This window comes from Ricinus communis, chromosome 3, assembly GCF_019578655.1.
Source record: "Ricinus communis isolate WT05 ecotype wild-type chromosome 3, ASM1957865v1, whole genome shotgun sequence".
Classification (NCBI taxonomy): domain Eukaryota; kingdom Viridiplantae; phylum Streptophyta; class Magnoliopsida; order Malpighiales; family Euphorbiaceae; genus Ricinus; species Ricinus communis.
In genome coordinates, this window is record NC_063258.1 from 22,497,364 (window position 1) to 22,517,194 (window position 19,831).

The 19,831-nt window shown below is 31.5% G+C and overlaps 1 protein-coding gene across 1 annotated transcript; it reads right to left on the reverse strand.

Moving 5' to 3' along the window:
• Positions 1–11,396: 11,396 nt before the first annotated feature.
• On the reverse strand, positions 11,397–19,279 carry LOC8267910 (diacylglycerol kinase 4). The gene is made up of 12 exons (XM_002531701.4): positions 18,745–19,279; positions 17,998–18,120; positions 17,767–17,904; positions 17,585–17,670; positions 16,054–16,141; positions 15,017–15,092; positions 14,425–14,507; positions 14,178–14,248; positions 13,175–13,252; positions 12,713–12,800; positions 12,349–12,465; positions 11,397–11,806 (listed from the first exon to the last, which is right to left on the reverse strand). The coding sequence occupies exons 1-12, from the start codon at positions 19,090–19,092 to the stop codon at positions 11,648–11,650; spliced, it is 1,455 nt and encodes a 484-aa protein (XP_002531747.1). The 5' UTR covers positions 19,093–19,279; the 3' UTR covers positions 11,397–11,647.
• Between the last annotated feature and the right edge of the window lie 552 nt (positions 19,280–19,831).

Genomic DNA, 19,831 nt, shown 5'->3' on the forward strand with positions numbered 1-19,831 from the left:
TGCAATAAATTTGAAACCAATCAAAAAATTTGATTTGGACTTTGTTTTGTATGCAAAATTGATAGTATCTTTCTTGAATACTGTCTGTTTCTTGTAAAAAATTCTTAAAAAACTAAAGTTTTTTAGAATAGTTTTTCTTTGAATAGAAATCTTCATGTAAAAGCTTTTTATCAATTTGAAAATCTTTTGAAATCATGTTGATTTCTGCTTCTAGATTTTGTGTTATTGCAGATGATGATGGTGAAGAGGGGGTAGAGACGATCTCTATATCCTTATCTTCTTTCTTTGGTTCATTGTAGACTGGTCTAGGGATATTGCTTTGGTAATCAATATTCTGTAGTATATTGTTTGAGCTTGGTATATCAGATGTTGAAAATCTGGGTTGTGTTTGAGATGGAGTTGGTTCTTTGTAAGGAGCATAAATAATAGAAGGTATTTTTGATACCCTTCCAATATATATGGTCGATGTTGAAGAATCATCATCAGAAAATCTAGAAGAGGTTGATTTCCTGTTGAATGTAAGCTTTACTTTTCCATCTGGGAATTGGGTTATATTTTTGAGATTTGTATTTGGTTCTGTTTGCTTTGGGGATTCAGGTTGGGTTGCACCTTCAAGGATCCATTCTTCTGGAAGAGTGATGTCTTTCTATTGAATGGTTTTTGGAATTGTTGCGTTGGATTTGGAGAGATCTGTTTGTAGGAATAAGGTTTCTCCTTTTGGTGTATGGAGCTTGTGTTTTGAACCAAAAGCAGAAATCATGGTTTTGTAATGTATTTTGAAAATCAATGCTATCGGAATAGATCCTTCAAGCATTTTGTAGTTATGTGTCTTTATTTGAAGAACAATGCTCTTTAAAATATTTTTATCATTTAATGAAATTGTAATGTTTGGAAAACAATTGAAAGAAATTGGTCCTTTATTGAGGCTCGACTCAACAGTACCTAATAAAGAATCATAAAAAATTTTAACCTTGGCATCTCTAAGGGCTGCTAAGATGGAAGTATCTAAACCTTCTCTAGTAAGGGGCTTTATTCCTACTTGGACAAGGCCTATATGGATATACTTATAATCTTTTTCTTTATGCTTCTGAAGGGTCTTTGGATTTAAAAGATAAATTTCTTCAAAAGGCTTTGAAGTCTGAATATCTCTTTCTTCAATTTTGATAGTAAAATCAGTTTTGAAAAGAGGAAACTTTGAATACTCATAAATTTGTTTCTTTTGAACTTTGGGTATTTTCCAATCATCAATATGCTTTGTAAAATCTTTAATAGTGATCTCTTCACTATTTGCTAAACCTTTGTACCTTGAGAATTCAGAGGTAGAAGAGTTTGAAAAAGAAAAAGATCTATAGAAAAATGGTTCTAAATTTATTTTAAAATAAACCAAAATAACTTTCTAAACAAACATGAACCAAGCCACCAGTTTTACTGCCCTTACATCTTACGGGACTTACTACTGTGCATAAATGAACAGTGCTTGTTTATCAGTAATATGATGCAGATTAAAATGAGTTTAAAATCTTCTTTATGCAGATGATGCTTCTTTCCCGGAACCCAATTGGCTCTGATACCAAGATAAGAGAAAAACAGAAACAGATCAACAAGTTTCTGGTGTGCAGGATCCTCAGACGAGGCAAGCACAGAGCATACACTTGTTAAATCTTAAAATGGTAGATAAAGAAGATAAACTTTATTGATAATCACAAACTTTGAACATAAACCTTTAAACAAATATACAAACTTTGAAAGCTTTTAAAAATGAAAGTTTTAAACTAAAGAAATATAACTTACAAGAGGAAGATAAGAATATAAGAGGAAAGTGTTTCTTCTCACTATCTCTCTCACTCTATACTCTCTCTTTTCTCACTATATTTCTTCTTCTTTGTGCGACTTGAAGAATACAAGAGGTTCTACTTCGTATTTTTTCAGTCTGCCTTCTTCTAAGAGGAACTCCTCTATTTATAGAGGTCTTCAAGCTTTGGATGCTCTCATTGAAGCTTTGGATGCTCTTCTTAGTGGAATAAAGAGGGCTCCACTTGTTCTTGTAGTCTTGTGATAATGCTTGTAGTCTTGTGATAATGAAGTAAGATGCTTTACGTCTTTTGAGAAAGATGTCGGCCATGCTTTGAAAAAGAATCTTTTGCTTTTTTTTTTTGTCTTTTTTCTTTATACGACTTTCTTTTTTTCATTGGGCCTTTTGGCCCATTACAAAATATTTTTGGGCTGTCATTTCTGGTTTTCAATCCATGGGCTTTGCAGAGATATCATTTAATGGGCTTGAAAATCTCAAAACAGTCATCTTCATTTGAGTCACCATCTAGGTCTATTGCTGTCGAGCTGGTGCTGGAAGAGGAAGATGAAGCTTTTGATTTTCCTTTGGAAGAAGCGGTTTCTGACAATTGTTTGATCAACTGTAAGAAATCCTCTTCTGTCTGGGCTGCTGCTAGCTTTGAAATTATGAAGGACTTCTGTGCCAAGAAAGTGGTTTGTTCTTTTAAAGGTGGCAAGAAGCTATTTTTGGAAAGGAAATTTTGTACCAACTTTAGTGATAATTTATCTTGGTGGTTAAATTTATCCCACCATTTGACTTTGAACCGTCGGGTAAGGATGATTTCTCCATCTGTTGCTTGATTGAAATGGAAATACCAAACACATACCCAGGGGAGAAAAAAGTTTGAACAAAATAGAAGTAATGGGGGAAAACGTCTTTCTATTTTATTTGGTTTGTAGTGGGCTTTAAAAAGGTTAAACAGAGGTAGAACTTCTGGAATTATGGTCTCAGGAACATTGCCATAAAATTTCCACCATTGTTTAAACCAATAGGGGATCTTTAAAGTTTGGATTGAACTTGTATCGAAGTAGAAAAGCCAATAATGGCTTTGTCCTTCGTTTTGGAGAAAAAAGGTATTAAACCAAGCTTGTTGGTAATCCCAATAGTTGAAAGAAGTGTTTAGGCTTGATGGGTAGGTTCTTTGGAGGGAAGTTGGAAAAGAGCGTGAAGAGTGTAAATCCAATCCCCAATCTGTAGGGTGGAGGATTCTTTGTATGGTGCATATAGAATATGCAGGGTCTTTATGGTCTTTGTGTTTTTTAAAATGTTTGAACTTTGCAGAACCAGTTACCTCAAGGATAGACTGGTAATAGGATTGAGGCTTTGAAATATTCCAGGGCTTGAAATACCATCCTGGAGGAAAAATCTTTGAAATCAGTTTTGAGGAGCTTTCTGTACAGAATCCTTCCTCAATAGTTAAAATGTTTTGAAAATTTTGCTTTTCTATATATTCGATGGATTTAAAAAGTTTTGTTTGAGACAAAACTATTTCTTGAGAGTTGGGCTTTGAAATACTTTTAGAGTTCTGAGATAGGTTTTGAGAAAAAATTTCTATCTCGGGTTTTGAAAAAGGGATAGAAAGTATACATTTGCCCTTGTTGGAGGAGGAGGATGACTTTGGAGAGGCTTCAGGCTGAAATTGTATAATTTGCTTTGAATATTCCTCAACCCTTTTCAGGAATTCATGATCTTGTTGTGCAAACCATTCAAAGATTTGAAAGAAAAATAACAAAATGATTCTGTTTTGCTCCAAAGTCTGATCCTCAAACAGAATAGTGATTCTGATTCTGAAGAGGAAAATGATTTTAAAAATCTTGAAGTTTCTGAAAATGTTCCAGAAAACTTCATTAATGTTTTAAAAGAAATTACTTCATTATCACAAGACTACAAGAGCAAGTGGAGCCCTCTTTATTCCACTAAGAAGAGCATCCAAAGCTTGAAGACCTCTATAAATAGAGGAGTTCCTCTTAGAAGAAGGCAGACTGAAAAATACGAAGAAGAACCTCTTGTATTCTTCAAGTCGCACAAAGAAGAAGAAATATAGTGCAAAGAGAGAGTATAGAGTGAGAGAGATAGTGAGAGAAACACATTCCTCTTATATTCTTATCCTCCTCTTGTAAGTTATATTTCTTTAGTTTAAAGCTTTCATTTTTAAAAGCTTTCAAAGTTTGTATATTTGTTTAAAAGTTTATGTTCAAAGTTTGTGATTATCAATAAAGTTTATCTTCTTTATCTACCATTTTAAGATTTAACAAGCGTATGCTCTGTGCTTGCCTCGTCTGAGGATCCTGCACAGAAAAAACTTGTTGATTTGTTTCTGTTTTTCTCTTATCTTGGTATCAGAGCCAATTGGGTTCCGGGAAAGAAGCATCATCTGCATAAAGAAGATTTTAAACTCATTTTAATCTGCATCATATTACTGATAAACAAGCACTGTTCATTTATGCACAGTAGTAAGTCCCGTAAGGTGTAAGGGCAGTAAAGCTGGTGGCTTGGTTCATGTTTGTTTAGAAAGTTATTTTGGTTTATTTTAAAATAAATTTAGAACCATTTTTCTGTAGATCTTCTTCTTTTTCAAACTCTTCTACCTCTGAGTCCTCAAGGTACAAAGGTTTAGTAAATAGTGAAGAGACCACTATTGAAGATTTTACAAAGCATATTGATGATTGGGAAATACCCAAAGTTCAAAAGAAACAAATTTATGAGTATTCAAAGTTTCCTCTTTTCAAAACTGATTTTACTATCAAAATTGAAGAAAGAGATATTCAGATGTCAAAGCCTTTTGAAGAAATTTATCTTTTAAATCTAAAGACCCTCCATAAGCACAAAGAAAAAGATTATAAGTATATCTATATAGGCCTTGTCCAAGTAGGAATAAAGCCCCTTACCAGAGAAGGTTTAGATACTTCCATCTTAGCAGTCCTTAGAGATGCTAGGTTTACAAATTTTTATGATTCTTTATTAGGTACTGTTGAGTCGAGTCTCAATAAAGGACCAATTTCTTTCAATTATTTTCCAAACATTACAATTTCATTAAATGATAAAAATATTTTAAAGAGCATTGTTCTTCAAATAAAGACACATAACTACAAAATGTTTGAAGGATCTATTCCGATAGCATTGATTTTCAAAATACATTACAAAACCATGATTTCTGCTTTTGGTTCAAAACACAAGCTCCATACACCAAAAGGAGAAACCTTATTCCTACAAACAGATCTCTCCAAATCCAACGCAACAATTCCAAAAACCATTCAATGGAAAGACATCACTCTTCCAGAAGAATGGATCCTTGAAGGTGCAACCCAACCTGAATCCCCAAAGCAAACAGAACCAAATACAAATCTCAAAAATATAACCCAATTCTCAGATGGAAAAGTAAAGCTTACATTCAACAGGAAATCAACATCTTCTAAATTTTCTGATGATGATTCTTCAACATCGATCATAGATATTGGAAGGGTATCAAAAATACCTTCTATTATTTATGCTCCTTACAAAGAACCAACTCTATCTCAAACACAACCCAGATTTTCAACATCTGATATACCAAGCTCAAACAATATACTACAGAATGTTGATTATCAAAGCAATATCTCCAGACCAGTCTACAATGAACCAAAGAAAGAAGATGAGGATATAGAGATCGTCTCTACCCCCTCTTCACCATCACCATCTGCAATAACACAAAATCTAGAAGCAGAAATCAACATGATTTCAAAAGATTTTCAAATTGATAAAAAGCTTTTACATGAAGATTTCTATTCAAAGAAAAACCATTCTAAAAAACTTTGGTTTTTTAAGAATTTTTACAAGAAAAGAGCGATGATTCAAGAAAGATACTATCAATTTTGCATTCAAAACAAAGTCCAAATCAAATTTTTTGATTGGTTTCAAATTTATTACAAAGAAAATAGTATTCTTTATCCTTTCAAAGAAAAGATCATTAGTCCTGTCACAGTAAGAAATAAGGCTCCAGAATGGAAGGTCGGAGAAAACCAAACTATCCAGTCTGAACATCCTCCCCTTAGGAAGATAACTATTCCTTATGGAGAGAATGAAATAGAAGCTACACCTTACAAATTGGTAGGAGAAGATCTTGAGAAAAATGTCAAGAATATTGTTCAGCAGAACAATTTCTCGAATACCTATCTTAACATAATAGGGAAGCAGCTTGTTAGGATAGAAAGCCAGATCCAAAAACCTTCTATAGTCTTCACCTCTCCAATCCCCAACACTGAACATCCAAAAGAGACAAGCCAATCGGAAAAGCTCAAAAACCCAGTCTTCAAACCCTACCAAATCTCAAAGCCTAGCCAAGATCAATTTCAAAAGCAAACTGAGTTTGCTAGAGCAGTTAGAGAATAGCTTAGCAAATTAGTAACTTCTGAGTCTTCCAAAAACCTAGTGCCAGATACTCCTCAAAGTAGCAGGAATATCAGTACAATAGATCAAGCCCAAAGCGATGAATCCAATGATTCAGAGCTTGAAAGTGTCATTGAAAAACCATCAAACATCAATAGATTGGGATGGCAAGCCCCTAGATTGACTTGGCATACTCCTAGGAATACTGCCCCAGATCTAGGAATAGAAAATAGGAACAATATCCTAACTCAATCTAGATTCAATGCCTCCTCCGTCTATGAATGGAATATAGATGGCATGTCAGAATACAACATTCTTGGTCTCTTACAACAGATGACAATGGCAGCCAATGCTTACAAAACCCAAAGTGGTACCTCTGGTAGAGCCATTGCTGAGCTCCTTATAGCTGGATTTTCTGGCCACCTTAAAGGATGGTGGGATTACCATCTCACACAAGTACAACAGCTCCAAATCCTAGGTGCCATCCAAACCACAGTAGAAGGGACCCCCATCTTAGATGAACTAGGAAATCCAATTGAGGATGCTGTGTCAACCTTAATCCTAACGATTTCCCTCCATTTCATAGGAGACTCTTCTTTTCTGAAAGACAAGAATGTTGAGCTCCTTAGCAATCTAACCTGCAAAAAGCTTAGCAATTTCCAAGCCTACAAAGACACCTTCCTGACTAGAGTCATGCTTAGGGAAGATTCAAGCCAACCTTTCTGGAAAGAGAAATTCTTAGCTGGTTTACCTAAGATTCTAGGTGAAAGAGTTAGGAATACCATAAGAGAAGCCCATAATGGCCAGATCCCTTATGATTTCTACACTTATGGTGAATTAGTAAGCCTTACCCAGAAAGAAGGATTGAAGATATGCCATGACCTTAAACTCCAAAGACAACTCAAATGGGAAATGAAAAAGACTAGGCAAGAATTAGGTAGTTTTTGTAACCAGTTTGAGTATAATCCCATAGAGCCTTCCTCTACCTGCAAAGGAAAATGCAAAGAAGATTTTTCCAAATCTTTTAAGAAAAAACGATTTTTCAAAAATAGAAAGACTCCCAAAAACAAGGAGAATTTCTACAAAAAGCCATCCTCTTCTAAATTTGCAAAACAAAATTCTAAAAGAGATTTTAGCAAAATTACTTTCTATAAATGTGGCAAGAAGGGCCATACTTCAAAGTATTGCAAGTTTTCCAAAAAACTCCATGAGCTCCAAATAGAAGAAGAAGTTTTAAGCAAAATTTCAGCTCTTCTTGTTGATTCCTCTGAATCAGAATTTTCGAATAGCGAGGAAGAGTTTCAAATTGATGAAATCAAAACCTCATCCGATTATTCTGAATCAGATTCTGAAGATATTTCAAAGAATATTAATATGCTCACTAGGCAACAAGAAGCTTTTCTTAAAGCCGTTAAGCATATTAATGACCCCCAAATCCAAAAACAAATTTTGAAAGAAATTTTAAAAACTGAAACCCTTGTCATCTTCTAGTAAGAATACTTATGATCTTACTATGATATTGGATAAAGGGAAAAAGCTAAAAAATCATCTTCCTACCGTTCAAGAACTTCAAAAAGAAATCAAAGCTATTATATATATATATATATATATATATAAAAGTTTTATAAAATAAAATAAGAGTTTATTTTTATACTAATATAATTATAATTGAATTACATAATATGTAAAATAAGTCTTTAGATATAAAATAAATAGAATAATCATGCAATGATATGAGCAAACCGTTAGTAATTATATATGAAAAAAAAAATAATAAAAGAAAAAAAATTAAAAAAATTTAGATGCAAGATCAAGGAAAGAAAAAAAGTTAAAAAATTTAGATAAAATAAATTCTCTTAAATACGTCATTTTAAAAAAGAAAAAATAACTTTAAAAAAATATTATAAGAATAATTCATGTAAATTAAAAACAATATCTTAAAAAATAGAGAAAAAGCCATGTAGAAAAAAAAATATATTTAAAATCTTACTTTCATATATATAGATTTTATTAATTAATAAATTTTAAATCAATTTTGTTCCACACTGAATAATTAATAATTCTATTAATCAATAACTAATAAATTGTAATTGTAATTTTTATATTATCGATTATTAGAAGAAATATTTTAAGAAGATCTAGAATATAATCAAGTAAAATTAGTTTTATTATTAATGTAAAAAGATATTAAAAGTTCTTTTAAGAATATATGTAATTTTTTTGTAATTACTTATTGAATATAAAATCAAATACGTAGTTAGTTATAATACAAATTCATTCTTAGACAATAATTTTTTAATTTAGAACCTAAATGATATATTATGTTTTAAGAATATTGATTAATAACTATTTTTAAATATATTAATTGATAACTAATTTAAATTTTTTATCATTATAAATTTAATAAGTTAATATTTTTAATATTTAATAATTTAGTTTATTGAATATATTAATTATTAAATGATCAATTGTAATATAAAAAAAATAGTCAAAATCAATTTTTAGAGGTGTGGCATAATTAAATGGCAACCATAAAAAAACAGTGACATGATTATTTCGAAATAAAAATAAAAATAACATCAACTTCCTCTCTCTTTTTGGTTAAAATTTGTTCTTTCTCTTTTTTTTTTATTCTTTTCTTTCTCTTTCTCTAATTTATGTTTCTATATTATAATATGTGCTTGGATAAGAGAACAGTATACAAGAAAGAAGTTGTGCATGCATTGATGCATCTACAACATAATATAGTTTGTTGGAAGTTGGGGTGCCTCTCCATTATGACCTAGAAAATAAGAAGTGTTCTTTATAATATTTAAATTGAGAGAAATATTAAAATTAAAAATATAATTTATTGAAAGGTTTTAAAAATAGGAACATCCTAAAATTAATTTAATAAAAGAAAGAAGAGAGGCTAGGAACTCAAATAATGAAATCTTCATGCTAAGTGAGCTTCCTTAATAATACTTCACATGGATAATTTAGCTTTAGTACCTATAAATAAATTTAGAGGTAATTACTTTTATCCTATGTATTTGTCCATGTTATCTTCTAACATTTAAAAAATAATTTTTTTTCATCATTCTATTTTACAATTTTAGACTAAAAACTTCTTCCATTAAAAGTTATGTTAGGAAAGCGTTAATTAAGTTTGATTTTATATAATTTGCCTCCTAATTTTTTATGTAATATACAAATTGCCTCATATATTTTATTTATTATACTAAAATCTCCTTGCAATTTGAAAGTCAATATAAATAAGGATCTAAATTGATAAAAGAAATATAATTTGATTCTCAAACTTTTTATCAAAGTTATAATTTTACTATAATAAAATTAATAATAATACTATCTATTTTATTTTAACAATTTAAAGTTAAATTATATGAATTTTCAACATTTTGATTAATATAAGTACTTTTAAAATATTTAAATTTTACTAGAATTTGATTATGCTAAAATTAAAGTAATTAAATAACACTAATTAATTACTTTTATACAAACATTAAAATTAATTTTTTTTATAAAAATCAGACAATCGAGTTTTAGTATAATAAATAAACTATAAGGGACAATTTATATATTATACCAAAGATCAAGGGGCAAATAGTATAAAACCAAATATGACGGAACAGGTTTTTCGTATAAAATTACAAAATAAAAAGATAAAAAACTATATATTTTAAATGTCAGGGAGTGATTAGTATAATATGGACAAACACATATAGTAAATAGTAATTACCCTATAAACTTAAAATTAGTGCAGCAGCTATATTTCGTCCTTTTTTTTAAGAGTTTCATAATTGGATACTGAGTCCATTTCATATGATGGAAGTTGCCGAGCAGGCATCAGCCTCCATATATGGTCTAACGACTTTGCGGAGACTTGTATTTTTTGTAAACAATCGCTTCTTAGGCAAAATCTCTTATTAACTTCTTAATTTTTTCAGTCAGTCCTTAAATTTTGTTTTGTTTAATTAAGTAGTATAATTTTGCTTGGAGTAGAGATTTTCTGCACATATTTTATATTCAACCTTTAAACTTTTATTGTTGATTTGATTAAAGACTAAAAGTCCTTAATAAAGAAAAATAAAAAATAAAGGGTTAATAAAACAAAATTAAAATATTTAAAGACTTAAAAATATATTTTTCCTAAATAAAATAATTAGCATTAGTTTCAAATTTATTATCCAACACCCTCTGTAAACTTGAATTTCCCACAAACTTATCATATTTATGGTTGTAAAAATATTAAAAATTTAATCACCATCCTCAATACTCCTATAAGAAATTTAATCACAATTCTCAATACTCCTATCAACTTCTCTTTTAGCAATAAACTCTTCTCAAATGATCCCTTGAATCAATGTGTTTGCTTCTATTATAAAACAGAAGATTCTTTGCTAGAGTTTATGTAGACTTATTATCAATCATGATTCCAATGATTTTACTATGCACCAAATGAAGTTTTTTCAACAATCTTAGCAACCAAATAGCATGACAAGTATAAAATATAAGTGTACCATACTCGGATTTACACGTTGAAAATGTGACGATCGACTGCTTCTTTGACCACCAAAATATTACATTATTTTTCATCAAGAATGTAAACGTAGTATTCGTATTGTCATTAATATCTCTAAACAAAATCTATTACAATAACTCGAAGACTTGCAATATCATTAAATTAGTATAAAATCTATTTCTAAGATATTGGAAAACTTATTTTTGTTATTAATTTTAATAAAATAAAATAAAATAAAGGTTATAATAAATTTAACCGGTTGGACTGGCCAATTTTTTCTATTTATCATAGTAAGACCTTAAAAAATACATAAAATAATAATTCAAAAAGTTTCATCAACGTTCTAATTGGTCCGACCCAGTTGAACGATCACCAACCTATTTTATTTTATTTTTTTGTAAATAATGATCTCCAGTTTGAATCGTCTGGTCTACCATTCACGTATTTTGATTAAAATTATTATATTAATAAATTAACTAATATAGTACTTTTCTAATTAAATAAAAAATTTAAACCTAAAAATATTAATTAAATTAACATAGTTTTCTAATTTTATAAGGTATTTTATCAATTATATCTTTCATTTAACTGTTATTATACATTCAATTTAATATTAGTCAAATTTTATGCAAATATTTTTTGAACAAAAAGAAAATTTAGAATTTACAAATTAAAATATATTTGTAATCAAAATAGTATTTACTACTGTAAATATATATCTCATAAGACCCCAATTTTCTCCTCTGAGTCGAACTACTGAAGCACTATGTTTAACAAGAAGAGAAAAGAAATCAAGAATTGCCTAATCAATGAATTTGATACAACAGATGCCAGGTAGCAAGTAACCTGGCAGAAACATATAATTTACAAGCCCCATTGATCTCGGTCTGAAAAATGATCCATACCTGGCCAACAGGCAATCCAATACGTTACTCCCCATTGATCATAAAAGAACGATGAGGCACCCTCTTAATCTCCACAAATGATGAATACTCCTTGCTCATGGGTTGTTTCCAGGGTTCTCCATCCATCTGCATATACGCATCTTTCCATTCCCCGCCCCTTATTTCCAGCCGAATTGCTGCAGCCTGAAAGACACCAGCAGATCTCCATATCAGAATGTAACATAAAGATTCAACACCACCATTTTAAAACAGGACAAAGGCAAGTTTCAGAGTCTTCTTTCGCTTTTCCTCGCCTTTCATGGGACACATTGCAACCATCAGTATCTGATTATGAGAAACCTATATTCTAATGAACAGGAAAATAATTCTGGAAGGTTTTGTTACTAAATGAACAAACTGAAAACGTTGTCTACATCTACTCTGCTTTGGAGAGCGACAATGTTATGGCGAGGCGTCAAGAGGACTGTTAACAAGGTGATCAAATATACTTTACAACTATTGCTGTATGGAAGGGAGGGTCTTGGAGTTCATGATCACATGCAAAGATCTACTAAATAGATAGTTAGCACATATCAGTAACCTGGAAACACATCAGTCTCACAGCCATCATATTTAATTCAAATTTGAACATATATTTTCACAATATATAGCAAATGTGCTTCCACAAAGAAATATATAAAAAAAAAAAAAAAAAGAAAAAAAAAACCTCAGAGAAACTATAATACCTGGGCTATGTGTTTAGCAGAGATGAGTTCAACCATAACAAAAGATGCATGCCATCCTTGCTTTAATCCAAAAATTTCAAGAAGACCATCATCAGCATGGGCCTGCACAAATCCTTTCTGCGGAACAATAAATAAAATTAGATAAATGCGTTGTAATCAACAAAATCCTCAAGACTACACCATAACCAAGCCAGGCTGAACAAGTTTCATTCATTTTATGGCACAAAAATCATAGTTTCTACATGGTCAAAAGGTCATAAAGAAAGGACTAGAGAAAGATAGTTATTGTGATAATGATCATCCCATCTAACAATTAAGTAATAACTGATACCTTTCCAAATAAAATATAAGTTATAAATGATACCTTCTCCAAATATTCTGGCTTTGGAGTACCCCATGGATTTCTCCCACTTCCATAGTTGTGAAGGTTTAGAGCAACTATTGCCCTTACACTATAAGAGAATAAAATATTAATACCTAACTGAAACTGAACAGGACCAGAAAACGTAAATAACAAATTAAACAACAATTTAAAGAGAGGAGACGAAGAGTCATGGTAATAAAATATTACTAACAAACACTACAACCATAAATGGCAAAAATTGTATTAAATGTTTGATAAACTCAGTAATTAAGGTTTTGTTTTCATAAGAACAAGAGAAATATTTAACCAAAATAGTATTTAAATAGAATAACTCATATATTAAAAGGATAAAAAGAAATTAGACAGTTATTACTTTTGATCAAATTTTCTTCCAAACATACCATCAATAAGATCTTTAATCTCTAAGTATGTGAAGCAAAAATGACATCAATTGAACTCTACCTTTTAGGCACTGGAATCTGCTCCCATTCTGAGCAATTAACCTTTTTAACATGCATCCTTAGGATATTTTTGAGTCCCCTAAAACCATAAATTTATTGTCAGCACATAATTAATCAAGGACAACATTGTTATATAATAGTTTAGTGAACAAAAAAGTAGATAAATAAAAAAATCATGTAACCAATAAAAGGATAACTATAAACTTATCTACTAATGATAACAACTATAACACAAGAAAATGAGAAGCAATTTCAAACATCAAATCTTTGACAAGACTGCCATCACTAATCGAAGTGAAAATCATTTCACACCATATTTCTTAAGTAACTGCTACAAGGTGACCATAGATACTTGGATGTCAAGATTTATGTTACTCTCAGCAGGCGGTCATAAGTTCAATCTACTTGGCAAATCCCTGAACATCAAAGTAATAATAGTAGCTATCCAGTGGGTAACACAATCCTATGAGATTATATACATGGTTTAAGAGGTATTAAAAATTCATAAACATCAATTTAACACTATAAGAACGTAGAAAGAATAATGGAATAATATGGACTAGACATGCATAAGCTCATTGAAAAGAAATAGGCAGTCATGCATCCAAGGTTGCAGATGATAAGTAAAAGGTTGACGACTGGTGTGCCACAAACTTATAATTATGGATGGTTTCTCGCTCAACTGAAGAAAAATTTATATCCAACTAAAACTTTAAGAAAAGAAAAAAGAATAGAAAGAAAAATAAAATCGAATAAAAATATTATCTTAGTTATTCAGGAACGCAATTTCCAGTAAAGAGAGCAGTAACAAGCTTCATGACCCTCAGGCAGTAACAAGCTTCACCACCAACCAACACCCCACCACAACCCCAAACCCCAAAAAATAAAGGCACCATAGATATACAAAAAAGCAAATACACAATAAAAACAAGAGAACAAGGGCAAAGTAAGTGAAAAAGAATATAAAAACTTAAAAAAAGCTTCAGTCTGGGTACATATCTAACCTCAAACGTGGATCGCTTATGCAAGGTGTGAGGAACCAACCTTGAGTGCAACTGTAACCAGAGTAGATCAACTATAATAACAGATGGAAGTGTCAGGGTCTTAAAAAGAGTGGAGTAATCAGGTAATACTTTCAAGGGGATAATAATATAGTTAAGAAAGAGGAACGGAAAAGGTTTACACCAAAACCTTTCAGGTGAGGCACTTCCCAGGAAATTAGCATATATTTTTTCATAGGAGAAATGGTACCTTATTTGAAATGGGACCTTGTGCAAGATATGGCTTATCATTGCGTAAATGGTGGAAGCCATAAGCTACTTGAGCATCCATTCCTGCATGACCAAGCAACAAAATTAGAAAACAAGTATCTAGAATCAGAAGTTCTGTTTAGCACACAGAATCATAAGACAGTACTGAAGAGTTGTCGTTTAGCAGAAACATTCCCTTGCCCACCTACCTAGTTTTGGCAAATAATACATCTTCTTGCATAGTTAAGACGCGAGTTAATGGATTAATCCTAACTCAAACTAAGTAGTTATAATATAAAATTTAATGAGACATGCACCTCATATAATTATGCAGTCAAAAGGTAATACTCCATATAATGTTACCAGAAGGTTAGCTTTTTTGATAAAACATAGAATCAAGAGGGACATGCAAACAGAAATAAGCCAAAGCAACAAATTGTTTGGTGTTGAATATCCTTGTTTCGGATAATAAATTTAAAAGAAAGAAAATAATATTTAAAAAATAAAAAATCGAAACATTCAAACTGCATTAATATGCTAAATCCATAAGCGTGGCATTAAGGCCATCACTTCTGGAAGTTATTCTAACATACCTATGCTAAAGTAATTATAAAAGACTCCATCATAGCAATTCACCTTCTCAGGCAACTGCCCCTCAACTTCCAAACCCTGCAATCACAAGGAAGTTTAGACCACAATATACAGCCAAACTCTGAAAAAAAAACTGAACATCAACTAGCACTAAAGCATTTCATCTTGCAGATATTTTCTAATTTTCTATAACCACGTGCTCCAAACCTCTCAACTTTTCATTATATCTTTATTAGTATATAACTTCTGGTTTCATTTCCAAACAAGCACACAGCACCACACAAAATAAAAGCAGATATTTGGAGAAAACATGTAAGTAGATGAAAAAGGAGGTGAGAGAATGAGAGAGCTTGATTCCTCCAGGTAAGGCAGACCCAAGACAGTGTAGAAGGCATCATGACCCTTGATAAAAGTAATAACTACAGATCCCATAAAGCAGAAGCAAAGAAGAAAAAAAGAATGAAAGTAATATCCATGTTGCTTGAACTAAGGGCGCAGGTATTGGATATGGAAACATATACAGGAGTAGGACTTCTCATCCCCTAAAATCTAAGATACATGAACACCGCCAAAGAAATCCAGAGCTTGGATATGCATATGTGGATATGTCTTATATATAAAATGAAAGTAAAGTAAAACATATAGGACACAATTTTAAGCTAGCTTAAAAGACTAATTATTATAACATTTTAATTGCTGAACAAAAACAAAAATTGTATGCTTCATAAACAAAAACTGTATGCTTTATTTACACTTCAACTCAAGATAAGATATTTCAAACTAAAAGTTTGGAAGACCAGAACTACTAAAATAAATGAGTCACATACAAAGGCATCTTGCTTATGAAGGATCCATTTTCCAAATGAAGGATCCCGTACCCTTACCCCTGTCATGTCGTCTCGACACGGGGGTATCTCTTCTATAATGAAGAGCCTAAGCATCATAAAGCAATATTGCGGACTTCATAAAATCCTGAAGTTAATTATGTCATTCATTTGAATTGTAAGAGTAGAATTTTTGAAGTAGCAAGATTCAAAACCTGATCAAGAGAACATTCTTCTGTAGTTTTCAAAGAATGGGGTGGATCCACAACTTCTCCACATGGCATTGACACTAGAAGATGCCAACTGCATCATCAAAGAGTAAATTCTAATATAAGTGCCAGTTACATTCAAATTCTTACAATCAAGCTACACAGATAACAATAAACAAGGGTTTTTCATAAATACGAAATTTATTAAACAGCATAAAGTATGAAACTAATTACAAGGGATGAGCATAAAAGATGATAATCAGGAGGATAAATAAAGTCAAATAACATGAAGTATAATTCCAGAAGAAAGGTGAGCAAATTGCTAAAAAGAAAATATTATAAGTTTCGCCCATGAAAAATCAAATTAGGACTTGTGTTAGATGCGATAATTAAGTTTCTATCTGTTACAGATAAATCACCAGATTTTAGTCAGGAACATGATGGATGTCATAATACAAAAGTGCTATTTTCTAAGAGATGCATAAGTGGGACAACTGAGAGTAAGTTGCCTTCTCTAGCAGGAAAATCTGCTAGAGCATTATCAGCTGGTTGTTATGTCATATTTTTCAGAGACTGTATATAATAATATGATCTTAACAACCTTATTGAACAAAATCCAGAGAATTTCTCAGCAACACAGCAGAGAATCACCAAATAAAATCAGACTCACAGATAAAGATGCAGCCAGAATTTAATACCGTTAAGGGAGCAACAATTTTATCTCGCAATAGATGGTTTACATAGAGGTTAATAATACACTACCTCCAAAGAGAAATACAGCTGGCATTGACATTTAAGATATGTGCAAATGAAATAGAACTGTTTGAAAAAAGTGACGATTCAATCTTTCCCCAAAAAACAGAAGTTGCTTTAAGGTGAGACAACCAATTAGAAATTACTTTTCTGCTCACCAGTTCACTAATTCATTTTTGCAGGAAGTTAGCGTATACTCAATTCCCACAAAATTCCTTTCATGTTATTAGTTGGTAAACAAGTAAAACTGATGAAGAAAAATGTATTTTATTAAATGTCTGTTTCTGTGTGTTTCAACCTATCAGATCAAATGAAACCAAGTCTCTAATTACATAGCTAGAGAGTCAAAGTACTGGGAAGAGGAAACAGGGTATATCCATAACAACCAATAGAAATTCTTCAGCCCTTAACTAAAAGAACTTAGATTCATATATTCGTGAAGGAATGGTGATGTTATTAGTGAATTAATTTTCAATATAATGGCCACAATAGATGGTTAGACAGACTCTATCTTAGGATTCCTTCAGTGGCAAAAGAAAATTAGAATACTCTGATGGCAAATCTCATTCGTTAGAGAAGTTCAGATTCTAATGTCTCAGTAATTTCTCATATCTCGAAGCTGTCAACTACTGGCACCCTCAAGTACAAAAATTTGAGGAAAAAAATCGAAAAGCTGTGCGAGACATTTAGCTTCTAGACAAATTTGAGAAGAATGGAAAGTAACAAAAAATGGCAACTTTTTAATAACAGAGTAAAAATTGTTGAGTAATAAGAAAAATCTTACCTATCTAGATGGCAAACCTGACCAGTAATAGCCCTTTGAAGAGATCTTTTGACAGCCGATTTCCAAGCAAAAGGAAATGAGCCACCCTGCAGAGAAAATTCAAAACCATAGTTGTTTAAGAAATAATAAGTCAGGAGGCTAAAATTCCATGGCCAAGATTCCATACAAAAGGAAAACCTTACCCAACCAAAACTCCTGGCCAAATCATTGCCTGTACCTAGAGGAATGATTCCAACAGGAGGGATTGGTTCCCTCCCCTGTTGATTAAGTGCCGCAAGACTCCCAAGTACCCATCCAACTGTACCATCACCTCCTGCAACCTGTCCAATCAAACAAAAAGTTTTACAATGTTGAACCACAAGTACTACTGTAGCAGTCATAAGTTGCCCATATGCCATTTTGTATATACATACCACAATTCTAATCTTTTCTCGAGTTTCTCTGGCACAAGGATCGCCAAGGGCAGCCATCTTTTCTAAGCAGACTAACCCATAGTCAACAAATTCATGAGGCTTCACTACTGATAGATCAAACACCTGCATTATGAATCATCCCCAAAATTCAATACACCAACTTCCGAAGAAAACATTACTCCAACTTGAAAACAACCTATTAAAAAATTAAAATTAACCAAAAAATACAATTTTGTTTAAGAAAAAGAACTGACATCCCTAACCACCTGTATCTTATCCATTAACTAACCAAAAGAAAAAAAAAAAAAAAAACTTTTTCATGTCAAGCCATCTTAGTTTATACAAATTTCCGTAAGTCCATGTTTGGAAAAAGAAAATTAAGTCCAAGACTTCAATTGAATTCTTGCAAAATCAAAGTCATTATTTGACATCATTTCAATTCTTACGAAAAGCCTTGCTTTCCTGATTTCGAAATAATTGAATTCTAGCAATTTGACCAATCCATACACAAGAACTGACTACCTAAAATATATTTTATTTAAAATTCAATCCTTGCATTTTGTAAACTTCACAAACACACTAATATGCCAGAAAGCTTCTTTAAAACTCAATAACTCTAGTAATAACTTCATTCATTTACTCTGTTTTTCAGCTCCATTTTAAGCATACAGTAAAAGAAAAAATTTTAATGGCGATTATATTCATTAACAACATAAACAAAGAGGCATTAAACAGTAAACTTTTTACCTGTTCCTCGCCCATTAACTGTTGAAGGCGAAGTTTAAGTTCAGGACCATGACGACCACCACTTTTAGAATTAACAAAAACAACCAGAGGACCTTCAGGCGCGTCCTGTTCACGCGGAGCATAGAGTTCACCGGTTTTGTTAAAGTAACGGTCAGCTTCACCGGCCGGGTCTTTTGACTTAATAGAATCACGGATTGCATGACGCAAGTACTCTGGTATCAATAACTTCCTTTTCAACTCTTCTCTGTCTATTCGGACCCCCGATAACCCACATCCTCGGATCGACTCTATCATTGATGATCTCGCTGGTATGATCCTCGCCGTTGATCCTGACGTCGGTGAGTCCATTTTTTTCCTTTTTTGTGTCCTTACGATTCTGCCCCTCACTTCCTCCCTCCTTATTCCTCCTCTCTCTATTGATTTGGGGAAAAAAGAAAAAAGAAAGGAAGGAAAGGAAGTGAAGGTCGTGTTGCTTGTCTCCCTATTATTCTCTAATGGCAATTGGTTTTTGAGTTCATTGAAAACTGTAAATATTTTATATACAAATAAGAGAGAGACAGAAGGAAAGATGGTTGGATATTGAAATGGTGGTGGGTCCTTAGAAATTTTAAAACTTTGGGACCAGGGGGCTATTTTTTTGTTAATGCCATTGTAATACTGTTTAATTACAAAACGTGACATTTTAGGTGCACGGAGTGAGCACGGTGTTAAAAAAGAAGATCTGCTATTTTTGTTTTTTAATTAAAATGCGAACTAAATATTTGGTTCAATGTTATTAAAATTATATATATAAAGGAAAACAAAAGAATAAATTTAGTTAACTGAATTTTAGGTAATTAATGAAAATTTTAAGTTATTTATAAAGTTTACTTTTAAAAATATATATAAAAAAATGAATGTTTAAAATATTTTAAAAGACTAAATAAAAATTATATTCACCTAAAACATAAATTTAAAAATAAAAAAAAATAATAATAATAATAATCTTGTTGACTGTTGATTTTAACATTAAAAACTAAAAACTAATCGGTTAATTAAATTTTTTAGAAATAAAAATAAAATTAAACTGACAGATTTAATTAATTAA